This window comes from Dermacentor albipictus, chromosome 1 (genome assembly GCF_038994185.2).
Source record: "Dermacentor albipictus isolate Rhodes 1998 colony chromosome 1, USDA_Dalb.pri_finalv2, whole genome shotgun sequence".
Classification (NCBI taxonomy): Eukaryota; Metazoa; Arthropoda; class Arachnida; order Ixodida; family Ixodidae; genus Dermacentor; species Dermacentor albipictus.
The window spans coordinates 9,240,603-9,263,706 of record NC_091821.1 but is presented as its reverse complement, the minus strand read 5'-3'; the positions used below and the strand labels follow the sequence as shown (position 1 = coordinate 9,263,706).

The following is a 23,104-nucleotide window of genomic DNA, read 5'->3' as shown; positions in this document are numbered from 1 at the left end:
TCAACACCTTGCGATTTTTGTTTCCGGTTTCCAATTTTGCACGAAAAGTGCTATACAATTAAGGAAAAACAGACGAGGTAACCGGCGACAGTCATCTTGCTTATGGGTGTAAGGGTTATTGCAGGGTTTCATGATGGACGCTCTTTCACATCATTTTATTTCCCACCTTATCTAACCCATATCACGTGTATATGGTTCCGGGCATCTGCCAGCGTCGCGGCGAGCCGTAACTCAAGGAAATCATGAAGCAAAGGGAAAAGTTAAACGCAATTGGTGTTTTCTGTGGCCGCAACTCGTTCCATGAGAGTACAGACCAGCTGAGTAACAGCCGCATCCCTCTCCTGGTCCCAGGATCAGCCTAAACAAAGAAAGTTGAACTAACCAAAGCAACAGCTATGCGCGTGACGGTTGAATAGATGGTGACAACTGAGCGCATCTCGAGTTAATCGCGCGGGTGCGGAATCTATGAGAAAACTGTCCTTCACATTACAAGAAATGCCGATAACTACCGCCATTTAAAAGGAGTGAAAAAGGCAGCATAAGGCTGACCGATAAACAGGTGCCAAGTCTCAACATTAATCTGGCGGCGCTTGAGGAATGTGTGAGGAGTGGTGGCGTGGGTGGGGAGGGGGGGGGGGGGGGGGGGTATGCCACTTGATTACGGGGGGGGGGGCCCGGCCCCCCCCCCCTGGGTACGTGCCTGATGGTGGCTCAGTGGCCATGGCGTTTTGCTGCAGAATACGATTCGATTTGTTGCCGCGGTTGATACGTCCATTCCAATGGGGGCGGAATGCAAAACGCGCTCGTGTGCCATGCTTTGCGTTCAACCCCATGGGTTCAATTGTTGACCCAGAGCCGCCCTACATTACATTCGTCTCTCAAAAGGAACTGTTCAATTTCGAAATGTTAACCAGCACAAAAATCCCCCCCCCCCCCCCTCCCTGCAGGTTGCAACGCTGCTTTTTAGAGAAAGATCAGTTTGTGAGCTGGCATGTAGAGCTTGATTGTTAACACGAGAAATCATATGCAGATATCTTAAACCTCTTATTTGCTTTGCCCGCTGATTTACAATGCAGCGCACAGTTCGCGCCTACAGTTGGTTTTGAGACTGTTCTGGGAAGCTAATCGATTAAAGATACTTACCTAGTACTCACTAATATCTGCAGGCACATGTGTCTGACGGATCTGCTTGGTCGTGTTTGGTGTACGCCACATGCACATGGCTCTTTTACAAGAATATATGTGAGGTCCTCCGCACAGCTAAGTTACTCGGAGTTCTTCACCATTATGCACATTTTATCGGTTACGGCACTCCAAGTGGGCCGAAATGCACGCCAGGAAATGAAGCTGGGGCATAATTCCGCGCGACAAGGGCTGCTCTAGGGAGAGAGAGATTAACTATTTGCTGTCTTGGATCGTTCCGAAACGCTCGTAGCTGAACTCCATGCGAGAGGTTTCGCGACGAAGCCCAGCGTCACCGCTTAATCAACGGCACTGTAATTCAGTGATCGAAGCACTCCTATTGCAGCAAACCGCTGTGCCCACTTTCAAGTTGCCCACGTTGAGGCACAAAAAATGGTTAATACATTTTTTCATGCTATATAGACGCTATGGAAAACCTTTCGCCATGTATCGGCAGCCCTGCACGAATTGACCCATGTTCAATTTAGTTATCGGTGTTCAATGAACCAGCGAAAGCATCGCGTAGTGTGAGTTAACTGTGCACCTAAATCTAGCGCGATGTGTCAGGTCACGAGGTAAATTTATGGCAGAATGCTCTAACCGAAAACCGAAAAGAGGGATGGATCACATAAACTATCTTGTCTCATCGCTTACAACTCGGGGAGGGTGGTAACGCGACATCCGGCGATTGGTTAGTTGCGTTACGTTACTGTTGGTTTATGCGATATATATACATAATTTTACTGATAAAGAACGCAATATTGCGAAAGATTGCGATTCTCTATGTTGTTTTGACGCTTACGAAAGCTCTTGCAGACTTCGTATGCTATGGCACTGTCCCAGAGTGCATCATTTCTTTTATCGTTTCTGGTCGGCGGCTTATTAGTGGCCCTTTTGCTTTCTTCGCTTTTGCGTACGTCTATATCATGCGACCAGGATTCATATATCAACGCGGCCTATATCTGGCACGCGGGCCGTTGCCAACTTCTCGTTTTACAGCTCTGTCAGTATCGTTTGTCTTCTCAGCTAAAAAAAAAAGAAAATTATCCCGACTGCGTCGGTGTTAGGGGAGGGGGTGGGTAAACCTGCGATAGCATCCTTCACGGCATATGAGGATATCCAATTCTTGTGCAATGCATACGAAACAACAATACTTTAATAAGTGATCGCCACACGTTCTAACTTAAAAAAATAATTTGCCATTTCAAGCTGAGAGCAGCATTCCGGGCTAGTTGGTAATCCATTGCTTAAATGATGTTGCGCGACATAAAAACGACACGGACGTGAAAGAAGACGCTTGGTGTGTCGTCTTCTTTCACGTCCGTGTCGTTTTTATGTCGCGCATCATCATTTAAGCAATTTCAAGCTGCTCTGATATTGTAAACATGAAGATAATGTGCTTTGCAGTAAGACGTGTGCCATGCTTTAGAACCGCACAAAAGAAACTTCGTCAGGATTCTCGTGATAACATGTGTCATATACTGATAACACGTGTCGCATGACTGAAACGTACACATGGCTGATATTTACATACGGGATTATTATTTTTGTGCCTCGAGAGTCAACGATGCTGTTTAGCCGTGCGAGGCCAAGGCCCAGTCGGGAGACTATACTTTCTCATTTAGACTTGGATTGTAAGAAATACAATGTATTTGCTTAAAAACTGAATAAATCTCAAATTTTCAACATCCACATTCCAGTACTACTGGAGCGGGTCGGAGAATTCACTTGCAAGTAATCTCATGGTTGTCCTGAGGTCAACAAGGTTTCAGAACTGCAAGGTTTCGGAAGGTTATGAATAAATGACTTTTAGGCAATATGACGCGGTCATCCTCAGCATACCGACACGCATGGCGGCTAGCTTTCGTGAAATGCGACATTGATTTTTTTGCCATTCTCGCATGCGAGAACTTTCTTCCAGTGATCTCCTATCCTGGCATAAGTGGTCAGTTTTTTGTCTGGTGAGCTTTTGTACCGGTTTGAGGCGGTGAGATTTTGCCTCGGTATGTCAGAACAAAGTCAGCTTCCACCAGATTCCTGAAAAAATCATGTGGGTGTTCGGTGTTTTTAAAAAACTGTTCAGCTTCTCTCAGATGACCACCTTTTCCCGGGTGGATTGCTTCTGCCTGGTTACTAGAAATGTTGATGCGAAAGCGTCAAAAGGCCCATTGAGCGAAAAAGCCGGCGTCTTTCGTCTGGACAAGCGAAAAACTGCACCTAAATTTCCATTGGCTGCGACACCACGTCACGAGCGCCCCTCGATGGAGCACAGCCGGCGAAAGGGGACACCTGCTGCCCCGACAGCGCGCCAGGTGTTGGATGAGTGAAGAGGGCATCGCCACGACGTCACATCCTCCTCGCTTTCGCTCTTGGATGTCTGTGCTGTCCGCGCGTTCCCTGTCCCCGCAAGCGCTCCCTGCGTTCTAAGTGCGCTTCGATAAGACCAAATCAAAGTGCTGCCAAGCAAGCACCTCCTAGATAGCAGGCCTGGGCACTCGGCTTTATCATGTGACGCTACTTGAAACGAAATTTGAATTGCCAGGTAAAATTACCTGCCCTCGCTACGATGTACAACGCCTCTCTCTGCGGGCAACTTTACACCGACTGGACTCAAGACCATTCACCGAGTCAGAGATACTCAGACCATAGCCACGCCCGTCATTGGCACGAAAAGCGATTCATGCGCTAGTACAATACTTGAAGTGCACCGGCTTAAGAGACCGTTTATAGTGCCCCTGTGTATAGTGTCCCTACCACACGCACTCAGTGCTTATTCTCTCCCTTTCCCTCTTTCTATTCCCCTTTCTCCCAACCCCCAATGTAGGGTAGCAAACCGGGTGCTCGCCTGGTTGACCTCCCTGCCTTTCCTGTCATTGCTCTTTCTCTCTTGAATTGCCAAGCCCGGCGTGGTGAAAGTGGTGACGTTAAAATAACAGCGACTTACTCGGGCGCGTCCCCATTAAATTCCATGTCAGTCGGGCAAGGTAGCATGACGTCACGGATCGAAGTGCACCGGCCCTATGCTATCTGGGAGGCATTGGTAAAGCGTCCCAAAGCGCTGGGTTGCCCGCGAAGAGTTCATAACTCCAAGGACTTCGCAGCGGCGTTCAATTGTACATTAGTGAAACTTTGCGCAAGCAGACGGGGACGAAGAAACAAACACAAGGATGAGCGCTCGTCCTTGTGTTTCTTTCTTCGTCCCCGTCTGTTTGCGCAAAGTTTCACGATGAATCAATTCCAAATAAGCCGGCTCACAGTGGACATTAGTGCTTTCGCATTCACAACTCATAAGAAGTGCTTAGGCGTCCTGGTATTTTTGTGATGTTAGTTCATCTTGAATATGTATATCCTCTCCCCTCCCTCCCCACCCCCGCCCCCATTTCACTTTGCTATAAAGGAAAGGATCACTCTAAAGAGAACTGGGAATATGTTAATATTGGCTTGTTGGCCTGTTGAATATCAATACGAAGATTTAACAGTGCTTTGAAACGTAGAGAAAAAAAAACAAAGCAAGAACACTTGGCTTCAATACTGCGTTCTTTTAAGCTTTTCTGGGTAGCAAACCTCGTAAACTCGCCTATGCAGGTTAACCTCCCTGCCTTTACTTTCTCGTTCTCTCTCTTTTAAGCTTTTCTTGTGTTACTTCCATTGCTATGTTAATTAAGCAAGCCAAACATAATTTTTTTTCTTGGCTTCATTCTTTTTGCAGTATGCGAAGTGGAAGGCGGCGGAACAGTGGTCATCATGGATATTCAAGAGAGCCGAGGCAACCGTAAGTGTGCACACTGATATGTCTGCATACACGTACGCTCACCACATGCTATATTGAGTTTTAATTACCTCTTTACATCCAACCGGTCGTTGGGATGCTCGGGATTCCTTTCAAATGCTCTTTTTCTTTTTGCTATGCCGAAAAGTTAGCAAAGAACACCAGAGCATATACACATGTTGGGCAATGCCTATAGTATGCGGCCAATCGGATGCAAAAAGTTTGCATGTCGGAGATGGCAAAACCTTTTGAGGACGAAGTCTGATGCTGGCGTAAGATATCGAGCAACGTGAGTGCAGACATTGTGAGATCCCTGAAATACTTTTTCAGTTTGTCGGTCTGCTCTATCGATGTGGCACGCCAGCAATGACCCTCCTTTCTTGCTTACTGCAACATGGCCTTAAGATATAGTGGTTTACGGCTTTCTGACACTCAACAATTCTAGTATTCAACATCGTGCAAGAAAAGAGCCCACCATTTTAGACAGAATCTGCCTTGACCATGGTTCCCGGGTCTCTGCAGTCCGTTATCATAAAGGTGTTACGTTCAAACGGTTTGCGCAATAAGACGACAGAATCTCGGCCCATTCAGGCTCACAGCTTCAGATATTTTTTTTGAAGCTTTTTGCATTCACATTTTCTTTTACAAACCTCGCCGTCAAAGACTGTCCATGATGCCGGCATTTCATTTGGTTGCCACGCTCAAAACATACTATGAAAGGCATAGAGTGCCTCTGCATGTCGCTAAATGGGCAGTCGCGGTTTTGCAGAGACGGACCAGGAGACGCAGCCGCGGGAACTTCCAGTCCTGGGTGACATACAGGACATCGAGCTGAGCATTCAGTCAGCCAGCTACGACGTCTTCCAGCTGCTTGGCAAACGCTTCATCCTCAAGAGGCCACTCGACAGAGACGTAAGTGTCCGGGCCCTCGTTTTCGCGATGTCGAACCCGCGGCAACGCATCGTGGAAGACGTGACCAGGTGCCGAAAAAAGCACGCACGACCCATCGACGCCGGGACCCAATTCGGTACTTTTCGCAGGCGTGCACAGGAATGCTTCTACCCTGTCGTGCTGCTCCAGACAATCAATATACAAGTATCGATAAGGGGAATCTATAGAGACAGAAGCACACGTATGCCATAACGATTACTTCTAAAGTAAAAAATTATGGGGTTTTACGTGCCAAAGCCACTTTCTGATTATGAGGCACGCCGTAGTGGAGGACCTCGGAAATTTCGACCACCTGTGGTTCTTTAACGTGCACCTAAATCGAAGTACGCGGGTGTTTTCGCATTTCGCCCCCATCGAAATGCGGCCGCCGTGGCCGGGATTCGATCCCGCGACCTTGTGCTCAGCAGCCTAACACCATAGCCACTGAGCAACCACGGCGGGTGTCGCTTCTAAAGCAAACTGGGCCCGTATCCTCGTAGAACTATACAACTGTCCTTAAGAGAACATGCAAGTAAATGCTGGTGCTGGACACATTATTTGCAAAGGAGAGCAGCGAATGGCGAACAACACTTACGAACGAAAGGTCTTTATATTTAATTCAGCCCCTGATTGATACTGCAAGAGCATGGGGGAAAAAGGGGGGGGGACGCGCACGCAGAATGGATGGATGGATGGATGCAAAACTTTAATAAGGTCCTGAGGTACGCGACTCAGCGCGCTGCGGGCCGCTCCCACGTTGGGACAGTCAGGCCTTGCCCAACCGCCGCATCGTGGGCCCTCTGGACAGCCCATAGTTGCGCCCCGGCATCGGGGCTCTTGATAGCGGAGAGCCACTTGTCCTCGTTGATTTGTTCTGTGCCTCATAACGAGGGGCAACGCCAGAGCATATGGTCTAGGCTAGCGATGTAATTGCAGTTCTGAAAGAATATGACATTCAAATACTGTGGAAAGTTTAGATGATGCAACAGTTGCATCTTACGCGCCTGCAATCAGGAAAGCGCAAGATTGAGAGGCGCCCATTACGTTTACAGAATCTGCGTATGCTCTTTTTCTTTTTTTGCCGTGGTTCTTTATTCCTTTTCCCTCCACTAAACCAGTTGAATATGTATATGCATGCAAGGTTGTCTGTTGCTGTTGCCCCTCTTGCATGCAGTCTAGACAACGTTTTTATTGCTCAAATATACGAATGCTCGACGCAGTCGCGCCGCCGCGCCGTTGTTGTGCGCACCCACTCTACAGCGCATGCGCGGCAAGCGCGCGAAGGGTAGAGCGAGAGCCTCCAGAGACGAAGGAATGCGTTTGGTTTTAGAAAAACAATGAATCGAAGTGTACACGCCGTCAACGGCTAAGCTCAATCGCCTCGGTGGTGAAGCAAGGGCAGCCTTCTCCAGCACTTTCCGCTGCTGGAATGAGCGTTGTTCGCACGCATACAATGTGCACACTGGCGTTTCTGCTGATCTGCCGTGTTACAGGTATGATCGGAACGGGCAGTAAATGTCAAACTAACGATATCTCATACTTCGCTGGGCGCTGGCTAAAGCCGGCGGTTTCCTGTCGGTCTCATCTCGCGCACCATCGAGGTGCGATGCTCGCAATGCCACTGACGGTGCTCCTCATCATGCAAACATTGTGAGACGCCTGGTAGCTGCTGCCAAGGCGCTGTTCCTTCGGCCCAGCCGGAGCTGTCTTGCGTGCTGCGTGGCGCCAACACGCGGCACCCGCGTTTATTGAGAACACTGTCGGTGGAGGTCAAGCGCAAGGCTAAACCTTGCTATCGCTGTCCCCGCTTCGCAGCGAAATTCCCACCTTTTTTTTTATATCTCGAAATGATAATGCCAACTATAAAAGAAATACACAACCAAACAAAAATTAGTGCCATAACACATTGGCTCGTAGCTGACACCTTCTATACGCGTGCACACCACGAACATATATATGCGCGTGCTGTTATATACATGTTTCTGCGGTACTCGTTAAGAGTGTCTTGCGTTTGTTCGCCATCAAGCATGCATACCTACTCTGCCTCACTAAAATGCAGTTTAATGTTGAAGCTGCATGGCAAATCTCTGAGGCGCGCGCATCAGCAGCGTGTCTTTTTTTCCCTGCGCGCAATCGTAACGCTGTAATCCCGACTCATGTGCGGTGGTTACAGTGTTGTCCGCCCAGTTCGAATCAGATGCATGTTGAACGCACTGCTGGAGTGCCACGTAGGACGCCCCGAGTTGCTAGATCACCTTAGTTTCGAACGCACCCTGCGAACGTTGCTGCCTCCTATCAAAGGTGGGCAATGTTACGCGCCAGCACCGCTTACCTTTATCGACGCAATATTGCAGTAACACAATACTATGACTGTCCCGCTATCTGTTTACATACTCGGCGCAGGCCGCTTGCCGCGCTTTCTGGTTCTCTTTCGGGCATTATCTGTCTATTCACCATCGAACGCGAACAGTGCAGACGTGGCGAATTTTCACGCCTACCTTTTCCTTTCTTTCTAATACGTTAAAATATAAAGTTTTACAGCGAAGCTGTATATAGCTAGCCGATTCGTCCGTCCGTCCGTCGTCTGTACGCCGAAAACTCCTCCCGCGCAACCCCACGCGCATGCGCGAAACTAATAAGAGAGAGATAGGCGTGCGATTCGCTGCGCCAGTACAGACGTCGTTGCTCTCCGTTGCAGACGAGTGCGCGCGCAGCAGTTTCTCTCCGGCTCCGAAATGGGTAGGCCACGCGTCATATGTACGGCTGAAGAGCAGGCAACTTTCGATAGCAACGCCGCGAGGAGAACCTGGAACGAGCCGGTCTACGCCGTGCCGATGCTGCAGCCAGGGCACAAGAACAAGCTCGTCCACTCGAGAGCAAGCAGCAACTGCGCACGTAGGATCTGGCAGCCTACCAAGCCGTCGTTTAATGGGCCGTCAGCGTAAACCCAGTGATAAACACCAGGGCTGCATGTTTCAGCTTCGCTGGTTAACCATCTGTACGGAGTGCTTGAGCGGTGAATTTTTTTAATAACTTAGTTGCACATGTGATTCACTGGGTGGTGCGATAAACAAATGAAAGAAGGCACGGACGGTTTGACCGCGTGACTCCTTCTTTTTCGGCCACCCATGTGGTAAAGCAGTAGTGAATCTAGATAAGCCAACGAACATGGAGGCTTGCCGAGGGTTGCATTTTATGTAGGCGGAGACTTCACCGGACTCGGGCCTTCCTGTATAGCATCCCGGGACTGATAATTACGTGGTCATTACTTAGTATGTGAAACGCGCGCCGACGCTACACCAGCAGCAGAAGCAAACTGGCAGTTATCGAGATAAATAATGAAACAAGATAATAGATTCTAATGCCTAAGTAAAGGTAAATATGGAAAGATAAAATGTTATATTTTTATGAAACTTGCTACAGGACTAGAAAATATCTTAAAAATGTAAATGATTTAAAATAATTCCCATGAACAGTCAAAGTCGTATAAGCCGCCGCCAGGAAAATCGTACAGGCGCGTTCACCTGATTCATGTTCATGGAACGCATCACCGAATTGGTCTTGCTGAGAGGTGATGGAGACGAACACCAGGATTGTGTTCATTTTGGAGGGTCCCACTCTCTGCGGGGTTCGCATGCACGCCTAAGAGCGGTATTTAGGTTTTTTTCCCCCCAATCCCTACAATACAAGGTCAGCCCAAAGTAGCATTGATGCTTGTAGCCTTCAATTACTCGACGAAACCGATAGTCCGGTGACTTGGCGTGAATTCCTCTTGCGAGGCTCAGTGCGAGAATGGGAGCCCAACAAGACAAAACAAAAAAAAAGGTTTTACGTGTCAAAACCACGGTCTGATTATGAGGCACACTGTAGCGCGGGAACTCGGGAATATTCTTGACCACCTGGGCTTCCTTAACGTGCACCTAAATCTAAGTACACGGTTGTTTTCGCCCTCAACGAAATGCGGCCACCGTGGCCGACTTAGAAGCCCAACACCATAGCCACGAAGCAACCACGGAGGGTTGCGAGCCTGACAAGAAAAATGATATGACAGCGGTTGGTCCAGTCGTTTCTTCTTTTATTCCCCTCGAATTTCTTCGCTCTGTAATTGCGGTCTCCAAATATTTTACTTACTTATTTACGCCGACAACTACATCACTTTGTGGGGCCTTATTTTAGTTGGGCTTAACTGTTTGACATTAGCGTGAAAAAGGTACAAATTGCGAATCAACAATGAAGTCTTCTACGTTCTGGGACGAAAAAATAAATAAAAAAAAGCTACAGAAGAGAATGAAAGGAGATACAATCTAACGAACGCGCCATATTTTTCTTAGAGTGGGCTCTTGATCGTCTCAAAGCAACACATTAGAGACGATATCATCACTTATAAGCAACATTATATGAAAGAACTTGCAGTGGAGGGCTCCAGATTAAGTTTGAACACCAGGGGTTCTCTAACGCGCACCTAGATTTAGTTGTAAACGTTTCTTGAGTTCTACCAAAATTGAAACGCGGTCGCCGCCGCCAGGAACCGAGCACGTGACCTCGCGCTCGGCAGCAGAACACCGTAGCCACAGAAATAACGAGGCGGCTGCGTGTTTTTTCTGTGAATCACTTCAACTCTTGTTTTTTTTTGTTCTTTTGTAGAAATTTAGCCCTACATCTCACCCAAAAATTTACGCGTGCTGCAACGGAGCTGGTAAATGGGCACAAGCGTCGGCGGTTTGGAGTGAAGAGCAACACTGTTTTTAACTCCCTGTTGTGTGTGTGTTTTTTTGTATTTCTTTGTTATGCATGCGCATTGCGTGCGCGTGTGTCGCGCTCGTTCTCGCGTATTCAACTTTTCCCGAAACACTTTGCTTTGGAGAAGTGGAAGTCTCGGCTCCATTGGAATGGTAGCGCGATTTTCCTCCGTCCCTGCCTCTCGCTATACACGTGTTTTCTGGTGGTCGGTAAAATAGAATGCAGTATAATGCAAAGTACAGTAAAACAAAATAATTTCCTGTCGTCTTTGTCTTTGGCGGGGCGCACGAACTTTGCAATTAACCGCTTACTCGCCGCCTAGCTGGTCGCTGATGTATGCCGCCGTTTTACGCTCCCGTTCCCATGTGCCATCGATGCCTAGCGGCGGGATAGGAAACTTTGCTTCGATGGTAATTGGCAGGAAAAAAAAAAACAGGTGCTCGGTGTCTTGAGCGTTTCTTCGCGCCGCGCAGCGTTTAGCGAGATTTTCGTGAAAAGGAGGACAAGGAAAAGTTGGCACGGAAACTTTATTATTTATGAGAATCTGCGGTTGCTTAATTTCGCCGGCAAATATTCGTTGTGGCGTCATTCACGGAGCGCAGTGTAAACGAACGAAGGCCGCTTTAGCTGCTAGCGCTAATTAGCGAGCACCGTTAGTTTTACCTATTTATGTGTGCACTTTTCATTGTGCTAGCAACGAAGAATAAATGGCGCGTGTCACCATCAGAAGCCTAACGCGACCTTAGAAAATACTGCTGAAGCATTTTTTTTATCATTTGTTGCAGGCTGACGACTTGGCGTCCATTAGGCTTCAAGTCCTTTGCCAGGCCAGATTAGGCAGAGTACAGGTAAGCAAGTTATTTACCTCTTTCCGTTCAGGCAGCTTTAAGTCGAAGAAGATATTCTTTTTTTTTGTTAATCGTGCCTGGTATGTCTTAGCTTCAATTGTGCTTTGATGAAATATACTTTATTGACCACAGTTTAGTCAAACTGTGTCCAAGAATTGCGTTGTTGTCGTTGTTATAGATGAAAATGTTGAAGAATAGATTTCATTGTGGAGTCTGCTTTGGGACATTACAAACGTGGCACAAATGAGAGCTATTTCGTCACGAAGACAATTTATTTGCCCTTACGCTTTCTTGTTTTTGCTGCGGTGGCGGGTCACGTGTGCACGCAAACTGACATAACTGGCTACTGGAGATCGCTATGCCAATGGTTTAAAGGGGATCTAAACAGGCTTAGACTACGTGTATCCGACGCGCATGCATTCACGGGAGCGACAGGCGCTTGAAACTCTCGCACGCTGACTCATGCCCGAATATTCATTGCTTTTTCCTGTATGGTTGGGAGCAGTAATAAAAAAAAAATGTTCAAGTACAGAGGGGATCATCTTCCACTTCACGCCCTTATCTCGTAGTTCTGTTCCCGACTATAAAGGTCAACAAAGTATAGCCCCGTTTCTCAATGCTAATCATCACATGTATGCACCCCTCGCACTTACTAACCGCAGGCCGTCGTGGAGATTCGTGAATATCTGAGAGCGCCGTGACTCAAACGTATTTTTTCTTCGGTTTTGCTCTATGCTTGCTGCTCAACGCTCCACATAACGACACTCCCTTGCGTTAGCTCCTGCAGAATTAAATGTGGCCAACGAACCGCTGCCTCAGAAAGCGTCGCCCCATTACATCGGCAGGTGGCGATCAAAACACCAGCGAAAAATTGAAATGTCTAAGTACGTTGAAGGCCCTTGCTAACATGAACCGTGCTTTGTGTCATTGTAGTTTAGACATAGCTGCGGATATCTGAATGTATCGCTCGAATGTACGTATGATTGTGTAAAGCATAGAAGTGTTGGAGATCACTACCGAGCGCGCGCGCGCGTGCGTGTCTGTCCCTCTGTCTTATCGTAAAATGATTGTGCAAAACACACCTCATTGTGTCTGTTACGAAAAGTTATCAGGTAAAAAGTGCTTCCACCTTTAGTATTTTGTTAATTGACGAAATTCGCGCCATGCGCTATGCGGCGCAGCCTTTTTCGCAGCGAGCCATTCAGGTGCTGGTGCGAGTGAACGACATCAACGACAACCCGCCGCTCTTCAGGCGCACCCACTACGAAACCAAAGTCTCAGAGGTATACTGCGACATTCCTTCTGTTGCATGCGTATGCTGTAAACGGCACATAGCCATCTTCATAGGAGGGACTTCGCCTTGCGAAATGACTGTAGTGAGGTGCACAACAGTGCATACGATGACATCACTGTGATTGAAGTACCGATCGTCAACATCAAGCGAAAGGCCACGGAAAGCTGCACGAAGAACAAGCAATAGTTACTGTGAGCTGCATAAATTAAGATGATCGAATTGACGCATAGCTCTGGAAGAGAGAGTGCAGAGAGTGTGGATAGCGCGGGAAACATGACGTGACATCGGTCCGTAGCTGCACGGCAGATTCAATCGAAGACGCGAACGCATGTATTGCCCCAGAGTGGCGCAAGCGACAATTTCGCTGGCCATGTCTTCCAAGTCCGTGCGAGAACTTGGAAACTTTATTCCACGTACCCTTTCTTGATCACGCATGGTCGTAATATGCGTGAATTACAAAATACTTTATGAATGAGTAGAATCATGTGATCAATATATGTCGACACGCGAGGACGCATTATACATGAGTGATCCGCTTTTCGAATAAGTGGGACTGACATGTATTGCACGGAGAATAGGACAACTAGTGCAGGGAAAGTTGTCGCGCGAGAAATAAGTTATTTTTTTTAACAGGAGCTAGTTTAATATTACTCAGAGTGATAGTAAATTCAGCTTTCCACTGCAAGACTCAAAACAAAGGCCACTTACTGACAAAGGGCCTCGGAGAACATGTCCCGAAGACAGGTCGCGAGATAAACTGAAAGAACGCGTGTACCGTAGCGACAGATAGAGAAGCCTATAACAAGGCTCGTTCTCGAACTTTTAACCGTGTAAATCACACGGAATACAGTAAACAGATGATCTGGCTCCCTCAATCACGTGTACTCCCGAAGTTTTCCGCGCGCGGTCAATGCTGTAGTTGGCAATCTTCTGCGCAGTCAGCTTTCCATTACGAACGAGGTACCTGTTCGGATCTCGAAACGCCATTTTGTTTTGAGTATGGTCAGTGGCCTGTTTATTTCCTAACCACGCTTTTACCTGATCAGACGTTATTCCGTCGAACTCTCTACTACAAAATTAAAAGAAAAAAAAACGCACCGGTTTACTTCTCAAACCTTACAGTAAAGCCAGTCACTGTAGACTAAGTTAGTTAACAAGAGGTGCGCCCCGTGATAGTGCTGTAACAAAGAACTCAAGTCCACTAGCGCAACGGCAATCACTGCAGGACACCTATTCCACCCACGTACTGTAGCTACAATGGCAACACCCTCCGCAGTCATCGAGGAGACAAGGTGATCCAACCGGCCGAGGCATGCCTGCGGCTGCGAGTAATCGTATCGCGGTAGAGCAGCCGTCATGGTCGTGACTTACTGATTCAGCAATGTAAACTTGTAGGTAATTGTTGTGATTGAATTCAAGTGCACGATCATCAAAGGGGCGTCCCTCTGAAGGAGGTGCGAAGTGCTTGGTGCGTAATTTAAGAATGCGGATATCGCACGTATTGTCCTTCAAGAACGAAGTACTTAAGATCGACTTTCAACGGAAACCTGCCGGTGCCGGCATTCCTGGCTGTGACAGAACGCATGCTTTTGCAAAAGAAGCGCTATCACGGTCACTAGCACTCAGAGCACCTATCAGTTACCAATTCCCAGAGGAGGCAATTTGCTGCTATTTTCTTCGCTTTGGCCTCGCCACACGAGCCCTGAGTCCTGAATGGGATTATTTGCATGGAAATCACGTTTGTTTCTAGAATACGAACAAGATCAGCCTCGCTAGGGCTTTCCAAATCAGACGAACTTCCTTCCCTCTCTGTGCGTAATGCATTGAAGTTGGCAAGGCGGAACATTTTTCTTGGTACTTACTGCGGTCACTTAAGCCTCGAGAGAAATGCTTCGAGAACTTACAAAGAGGAGTTACTCCACATGCGTTTAGGCAGCAGATAAAGCTCCCCGAATAACTGAGGAATGCGCGAAAGGAGATCTCGCTCCTTCTACTCTCATTTCTAGGCTATAAAATATTGATCGGCATGATGGAACATGTTTTTGAGGGATGGGAACAGACGCCCAGGACGAACAATCGCCGACCAAGAGTGCGAGGCTAATCACGCCTGCAAGAAGCACCTCCACTAACCAACCAACTGCTCACTATGACACAATGTCTCAGCTTCGCGCTTTAGTGAATAATGCTACTGCTGACTGCCAAGCGTGTTTCTGAGCTTGGCTACTCTTAATTTCTTTCACTGAGAATCGGAACGCCGTCTCAATTCTTCTAAAGGACAATTCAGCTAGAATGCGCCTGCAAAACGAAACCGTTTGTGATCGAGGGTGGAACGTTTATGCTGCGATCGCAACTGCTATAGTCTCTGTAACAGGCGACGTTGATCCAGTTGTATACCGTTGGAGCCTGTTGAACTGGCAATCGTTGTAGCATTCGCGCACACAACGAGTTCTTTATGTCTTAGCTTAGACGTGTGGAGGGAAATGAACATTCATTTGCTGCAGACACATGCGGCAGTGTACGGCCATAATGATTTGTTTGTCTTCCTCTTTTTTTTTTACTTTTTTCCCTGGTGTGGTGGCAGCTGGCTCCTGTGGGCACAACCATATTTCGTGACCTAGCCACCATGGATATGGACACGGGAACCAACGGTCTTGTCGAGTACACCACAGCCCCGGGAGATGGCAGCGACGTGAGTCGGCTTAACTTTTTTTTTCCGGCTGAGTGCCCACTGAGAACGAGGAGACCGTTTCTACTTGTTTATTTTATCGCCCGCTTTATCGTCTGTCCAAGCGACGAACCTCGCATCCCAATGACTTAATGCCAGCGCCACAAGTCTTATCAGATGTTTCTTTTTCTAAAAAAAAAAAGATACTGCTTATATTTGCATCCGTGCACTTGGATACACGCAGTCGCAACTGTGAGAAAGCAGAAAACCAATGAAGTAGAACGGCACTTGTTATTACTGAGTACGTCTTTGGTTTCTGTGTTTCGAATTTCATTCTTACTTTTTTTCCCTCTCTTCATGCAGAACGACGGGTTCGAATACTTTGCCATTGACCTACCCTACCAAGGACTAGTGACAGTAGCGAAGCCCCTGGACTACGAGAAGGCCAAGTACTACCACTTGGTCATCAAAGCAACCGTAAGAAATTTGAAGACAATCTCCGTGTGAGTAAACTGCATGTCATGCATGGGTAGATTACTGAAGTGATGCAAAGAACACGAGTTCTTGGCCATATTGCTCTTGGTGCGGCAACCCTACCGGATTTCCTTTATCTTAGTACGCAAAAATATATTACAGTTTGTTCAGTTTCGCCTTTATGACATAATGTGGCGCACCAGGACTTTCGCTACCAGTGAGCCGAGAATTGATTAATTCGGAAGGAATTCCGGTGGTGACGCAAACAGTGACGTGGATCACTCTGTTCGACCAATCTAGAAAGTATTGGGTGATACGGCTTACACACAGGAAAATAGCACTGGAATAAAACCAGAAAGCTCAACCTCACTCTCTTGCAAACCTGCATCTGCGAGCACGTAAAACCGCTGGGCCACCACATGGGCGGTTGCTGCCTGGCGTCCACCGGTTTTTATCGTAACATGAGTTAGAATATATTGCGTTGCTTGGAAAAACTCGACCTCGGAAAATTTTCTATGCACTTTGTGGGCGTGCTGTCAAAAGTTATGAAATCCAGATTCATCAACTATATGTCACCACTCGTACATTACAATTCGTGCTTTGCATTATTCGGAAATCTTTCATTTTTGTGCATGGGTTGGCTATTTCCATAGGCTGATATACCTGAAAAATCGCGTTGGTGTTCAGCCGACAGAGAAAAAAGAAAGACATTCGGCCACAAAGAACAGTATCGATGCATGCGTGACATACCAGCTAGGTTTGTAGCATATATTTAATCGAGCATATTGCTGCCTATTTGATTACAATAATGAAAAGCAGCGTTTGAGCTCGCGTTTGAACAGCGTTTTCTGTTAGCCTTCTGAGAGGCGCCGCTTATTCATGTCCGCAATGTTTCCCCTTGACTCCTCGGGAACGAAAACATGCACGTAATTATTCGGAACAACTTAACAGTCAAGGTGGGACGTTTTCTAAGTATTTCTCTCACCCTTTGATCGCGCCTTGTTTACAGTGATAAGCAGAGACAACGCTTGGAATGCGTCTTGCATGTTCTGCTTCGTGAAAGACCGTCGGGTCTTCAGCAGAGGATCTGTAGGGATAGTTTTGGTGGTGGTGGTGGGGAGTTGTAGTTAGAAGTTGGGAAGAGGGGGAGAGGGGCGCATACAGGTTAGAACATAAATATTTGTGAAACGTCTGTCGTGACGGGGGGCTCGATAAATTCAAGGCTACCTGTTTTTCTGACCCGCTGCTGCCGGTACGCTGCATAATTGTAGCACTGGGCGAGTTTAGAGATATGCAAGGGCTACCCATCAGCACCTTCGCATGCAGATTAGCAGTGTGGACAACGTAGGATAGCGCACTATTTTGTAATCTTTTATTGTTTTTGCATTGGTGGAAAAAGAATACTCACGTTATGTTAAGTAGCAATAAACGTGGAAGATAGAATAGGAGCTCTGATATATAACTGTGTGCTGGCTGTATCTCCCGGCTGACCCCGATTATTGATTTCGGTGCAACCAGTGAAGGCTTGCATGCCACATTAACGCCCACCCACCGTGTTTGCTGGTTCTTTTAACGACAAACAATGCCATTATCGCTCGTGACTTCTTTGGCGCAGGACACGGCGTCGAACCTATCTGAGCGGCTGTCCAGCACTACCACGCTGACAGTGTTCGTCCAGGACGGTGACGACCAAGACCCGGCGTTTGTCTACAAAGGCTGCACTTTAGTTCACGGGGCGTGCGCCGATGTCGAGTACAGCGCCGAAGTTACCAGCGGCCTCATTGTAAGCACGTAGCACTCATCGACGTTTCTAGGAAGCAGAGTTTATACCACGAAACGGTCGCGTTACGTGGAAATCGATGTCGCTTTTCAGTGTTCGCGGTTGTATCGACCGGGAATAACTAACATCTGAGGCGTTATTGTAAATGACATATCGTCGTTTGTGATTGGCGAAATCACACTCAGTTACTATAAGCGTGCTCCGCTGGATAATGTGGAAACGGGGACGCTGTTTATGCTTTGTTTCTAGCAACACTTCTCAAACTTTTGAGCCACTTACTAGTAATTCATCAAAGCTATACGAGAGTTCTTGATGCGAGGAGTTTTCAGGGCGATGTTTGTGTTTTCTGAAATTTTACGTCGCAAATAAAGAAAGCAGGCAACTTATTCTTCTGTCACGAAAGCGACGCACCAATTAACTAGCTGCAGTTAATTGTCCTAGACATCTCCTCCTAAGGTGAGCGTGTTGCCTGTCTGTAGCAGTTGATGTCAATAGAGGCAAAGGTAAAAATGATAGTATTCGCGAGAAGCAACAATATGCAGACACAATTTGAAAAACAAACTGGCGAAGTGAAACAAGTGAGCAATATTAGCGAGCACAAAATAATGCATGTTCAGCTATTATCAAATGACAACACGATGCGGTCCCTTCAGCAAGGAGGAGGAGTGCTGCTATAGCTGCAGGCCGACGTATCCTTGCAAACGCTGCCGTGAATTCTTCCGTTCGGGTACCACTTATAAAGTGCGGTGGACTCTGATACCATTGCAACACATACAGGAAAGACGTACTGATCTGAACATTCCGGACAGCCGTGAACGCACAGTCGTCACTATATACCATGACAGTACTTAGTGCTGTTGCCATTTGGGGCCTTTGCTCAAGACCCCAGAAACGACACCCTTTTAACGCCCTTGCTCTCTATCAAAACCGCCGCGAGATAGACGTTGCAGAGGAATTTTGCGCGAAAATCGCCGGCGGCACAGTTTCAGTCCCTGCCTTGGCTTTAAGCGACATCCCCGGTCCACGAGATACCAGTATGGAGGCTCCATTCTCTATGGAAGAGTTAGAAGCTGCTATGGCGCTCTGTAGGTGTTCGTCTTCACCAGGGCCCGATGGCATAACATATACTGCTTTGCACCACCTAGGCCGAGAAGCACGAAGAGAACTCCTCAGCCTTTTTAATAATTCATGGCAAGATGGTGTCGTCCCACAGGAGTGGAAACGCAGCCGCCTGGTACCTCTACTGAAAGCAGGAAAGTCGCCGCTCGAACTGGCATCGTATCGGCCTATAGCGCTTGCTAGTTGCGTCGGGAAACTCATGGAACGCATGATCCTCATGCGTCTCGAATGGTACCTAGAACACCACAAGATTTACCCTGATTCTATGGCGGGATTTTGACGAGGCCGTTCATCGATTGACAGTGTCATCGATTTAGTGTCATCTGTAGAACAGCAAAAATCATGGAAACGATTATCAGTAGCGCTCTTTCCGGACGTGAAAGGCGCTTACGACAACGTTTCCCATCAACCCATTCTAGACGCACTTTCGACAATTGAACTAGGAGGGCGAGTATATCGATGGATCAGAAACTACTTGACACAAAGGTCCTTGTTCGTACGTACGGAAGATGGTCCGACTACCGACCACTACATATGCCGAGGAGTTCCCCAAGGTGGGGTCCTAAGCCCTATTCTTTTCAACCTCGCGCTTCTTGGGCTGGCCGAATCCCTACCGGAAACAGTGAGTGTCTCCATCTACGCCGACGACATCTGCATCTGGTCATCACCGGTCACTCGTCTGCAGGTTCGCGCAAGGCTGCAGAAAGCAGCAACACAGGCACCTCACTATCTTCAAACACAAGGCCTTACCATCTCAACAGAAAAATGTGCTTTAGTCGCTTTTACACGAAAACCAATGTCTCGTTATCCAGTATGCATTAATGGCCAGCCTATCTCCTACAAGAGAAATCATCGGTTTTGGGGTGTCATTGTGGACCGGGACCTCTCTTGGAGCCCTCATGTTGCCCAATTGAAGAAGAAGCTCACATATATTGTTCATGTATTCAAGTTTATCGCCGGGAAAACATGGGGATCGTCGGTGGGCTCCATGCTACAGTTATATCGAGCACTTTTTATCGGATTGCTACGTTATAGTTCTCCCGTGCTTGCTAAAACATGCAAGTCAAATCTTCGAGAACTACAGAGCGTGCAAGCACAGGCACTACGTGTTTGCCTAGGACTTCCGCGGAGCGCCTCAACAGCAGGAACCATTATAATGGCTCGAGACCATTCGATCACAACTTACATTAGCATCGACGCGCTTAGGGCCCATGTTCGTCATGTTTCACGCATGCAATCAAGCTCTCTTGCCTGCCTGCCAGAACGACGACCACAGGCGTCTTTCTCCAACGAGGTCAGCGTCCATCGTGCCTGTCTACCATCGGGCTTCACACCCTCAGCACGTTCAACCTCAGCTTTGTGGTGTTTAGAACAACCTCAAGTGCGTCTCACAGTTCCAGGGGTAAGAAAGAAGACCCACCTGCCTAGAGCACGTGAACAAAAGAGCCCGTTGAACGAGAAATGAAGTCGATAAGGATAGCAATAGGGGCTTGTTGGTACGGCATATCTTATTTTGTTATAGCGCAAGCTTGACAAGGACAAAAGAAGGCACATCAGACACACACACCGCTACCGCAAGGATCCCGGAGCACGTGAACAAAAGAGCCCGTTGAACGAGAAATGAAGTCGATAAGGATAGCAATAGGGGCTTGTTGGTACAGATGCCGTACCAACAAGCCCCTATTGCTATCCTTATCGACTTCATTTCTCGTTCAACGGGCACTTTTGTTCACGTGCTCCGGGATCCTTGCGGTAGCGCTGTGTGTGTCTGATGTGCCTTCTTTTGTCCTTGTCAAGCTTGCGCTATAACAAAATAAGAAACACCTGCCTACCTTGGCCCTGAAGCAAGCAGCTCTGGATTGTTTGAACACTTTCTACTTTGACCGAGTTCACATATATACGGATGGCTCTTCCACTCAGACCAGTTCCACCGGCGCAGTGGTTATACCATCACGATCAATTAGCGTCCAATACAAGATTTCTCACATGACAACATCGACCGGATCGGAGCTTGTTGCCCTCCGAGGTGCCGTTGATTACATTAACAACCAACCCGCAGATCGGTGGGCAATATTCTGCGATTCGAAGGCGGCCTTGCAATGTCTTCTATCATCTCTTCGTCGCGGGTCGTGTGAACAACTAGTGTCGGAGATACGAGAAATGCGCCATCGTATGATAGCGAAAGGACACGACGTCGTGTTTCAGTGGCTGCCTGGCCATTGCGGTACCTCCGGCAACGACCTCGCTGACGAGGCTGCTAGGAAAGCACACGAAGGAGCAACCCTTGTGTCTGTACCTTTATCGCGGACCGACGCAGCCCAACACCTAAGCAAGGTAGCACACCGTATGACATTAGAGAAGTGGCACACACTTGAATTCACCCAAGAACGATTGCATTCCCTCGACCCCTCTATGCAACTACGGCTGTTACCAGGACTTCTGCGAAATGAGGAAACAATGCTGTGCCGCTTACGCTTGGGCGTCGCATTCACCAATGCATATACATTTTTGATTGGAATGACTGATAGCGCCGACTGTAATGCCTGTGGTGCGGAGGAAACTACAGAACATCTACTGTGCTACTGCCCATCTTTTCAAAACGAAAGACATGACCTCTGCACAGCTCTCAATCAGCTAGATAGAACACTGTTCACCTTGAAGAAGATCTTGGGACCATGGCCTCACATATCGCAGCTACAAAAGGCCACAAAAGCTCTGCTGCGATATTTGAAGGCTACTGGACTGAGTCAGCGTCTGTGATCCGGACTGAGTGACCGAACGATATCCCCAGTGGACTTTCTCTTCTTCTTTTAATCTTTCCGTCCCTTTTCCCTTTCCCCAATGTAGGGTAGCCAACCGGGCTCAGTCCTGGTTAACCTCCCTACCTTTCCTTTATCATTTGCTCTCTCTCTCTCATTTCGTCGCGTATCTTGGAGGGACATCACACGAATTCGACGGAAATGAAGAATCCAGAAATGCTGCTAGATAAATGATTGAACACAATCATGTCTGGGTTGCCTTAAGCATTGCTTTTTTTTTAATCGTTAAGACATTTTTCGTTAAGAGCACGATGAGAAGCTATCGCCTATCGATGTGGTAACCGTGTCATCGACGGAACTGAGCGCGGCAAAAGGGCACTCCCGCCAGTCAGTAATGAATAAGTGTGGAAAAATTGATTGAACAAAGAAATAATTGAGATAGAATTGTGTTTTATACAATAGTGGAGTGCAACAAACAGAATGCCTCTTTCATTTCAGCAACGCCGCGCAACAAAGAGAGCTATGGCAGAAGAAAAGCTATATATACGAAAGGTTGTGAATGATTTGAACATTGATACATGTCGATAGTGGGCCCCTTTTAATTTTACAGCAACAACGTGCCTGGCGTTTCGATAAACCCTTTAATGTGGCACAAACTCTGTTTCCGGCGCATTACCGTTTTTTGCTTCACAATATCCATCCGAAACCTCTAAACTTTATGTTCTCGCCATACGGTGCTTCTGCCGACGCATGGTAAAAATTGTGATCATTTTTGTTTCTTGCAGTCGGGAATCGTGAAAACGTATCCCGAGGACATCAGAGCGGAAGACCGGGATTCTTTAAAATCCAAGATTCGCTACTCTTTTATCAACGGTACGTTCATTACTAAGTGGTGATCGCGTTGTGCTAAACAAGGGATATTGCAAGAATATTCTCTGACGCGTCTGATGCTAGATAATTGCCGAAATAATTGCCTTGTTCACCGATGCGGCAATGTTCCAAGCGAGAAAGGGTGTGTGTTTCTTTCGGCATGCAGATGCCGACTTGAGATCATCCGTTACAACGAGCTACTTCCGGCTTTGGAGTGGGAAGTAGAATGTACACGGGGGTCGTGAGCATAATCAGGTGAAGCTCATGAAGCCACACGAATTTGCGAATTGTGTCTTTGAACGTGGTGCATGCCAGATGTGTCGCTGTTTATTTTTTTATACTGTATAAGTTGTATAAGGATGGTTTGGAGTGCATACGGCAGGCATTGCCAAATCCTGACTAGGAGCTTACCACTGTTGTTGAAAATAAAATTGTACAATCATTGCATTCTACCCGTGCTAACCTATGGGGCAAAAACTCGAAGGCTAACAACGAAGCTCGAGAACAAGTTAAGGACCGCGCAAGGAGCAATGGAACGAAAATTGTTAGGCGTAACATTAAGAGAGAGGGAGAGTGGTGTGGATCGGAGAGCAAACAGTGATAGCGTATATTCTAGTTGCCATTAAGAGAAAAAGAATTGGAGCTGGGCAAGTCATGTAATGCGTAAATGAGAT

The 23,104-nt window shown here is 47.4% G+C and overlaps 1 protein-coding gene across 4 annotated transcripts in view; it reads left to right on the top strand.

The window, feature by feature from the left end:
- The window catches only part of Cad99C (cadherin 99C), a 213,135-nt gene that overhangs the window by 150,256 nt on the left and 39,775 nt on the right, over positions 1-23,104 (top strand). For all 4 annotated transcript variants that reach the window (XM_070538905.1, XM_070538899.1, XM_070538913.1 and 1 more), the window contains 8 exons: positions 4,892-4,954; positions 5,721-5,863; positions 11,407-11,469; positions 12,651-12,752; positions 15,345-15,452; positions 15,792-15,905; positions 17,518-17,685; positions 22,346-22,433. In XM_070538905.1, the coding sequence (XP_070395006.1) occupies positions 4,892-4,954; positions 5,721-5,863; positions 11,407-11,469; positions 12,651-12,752; positions 15,345-15,452; positions 15,792-15,905; positions 17,518-17,685; positions 22,346-22,433 (849 nt within the window). The remainder of the gene's footprint in view (positions 1-4,891; positions 4,955-5,720; positions 5,864-11,406; positions 11,470-12,650; positions 12,753-15,344; positions 15,453-15,791; positions 15,906-17,517; positions 17,686-22,345; positions 22,434-23,104) is intronic.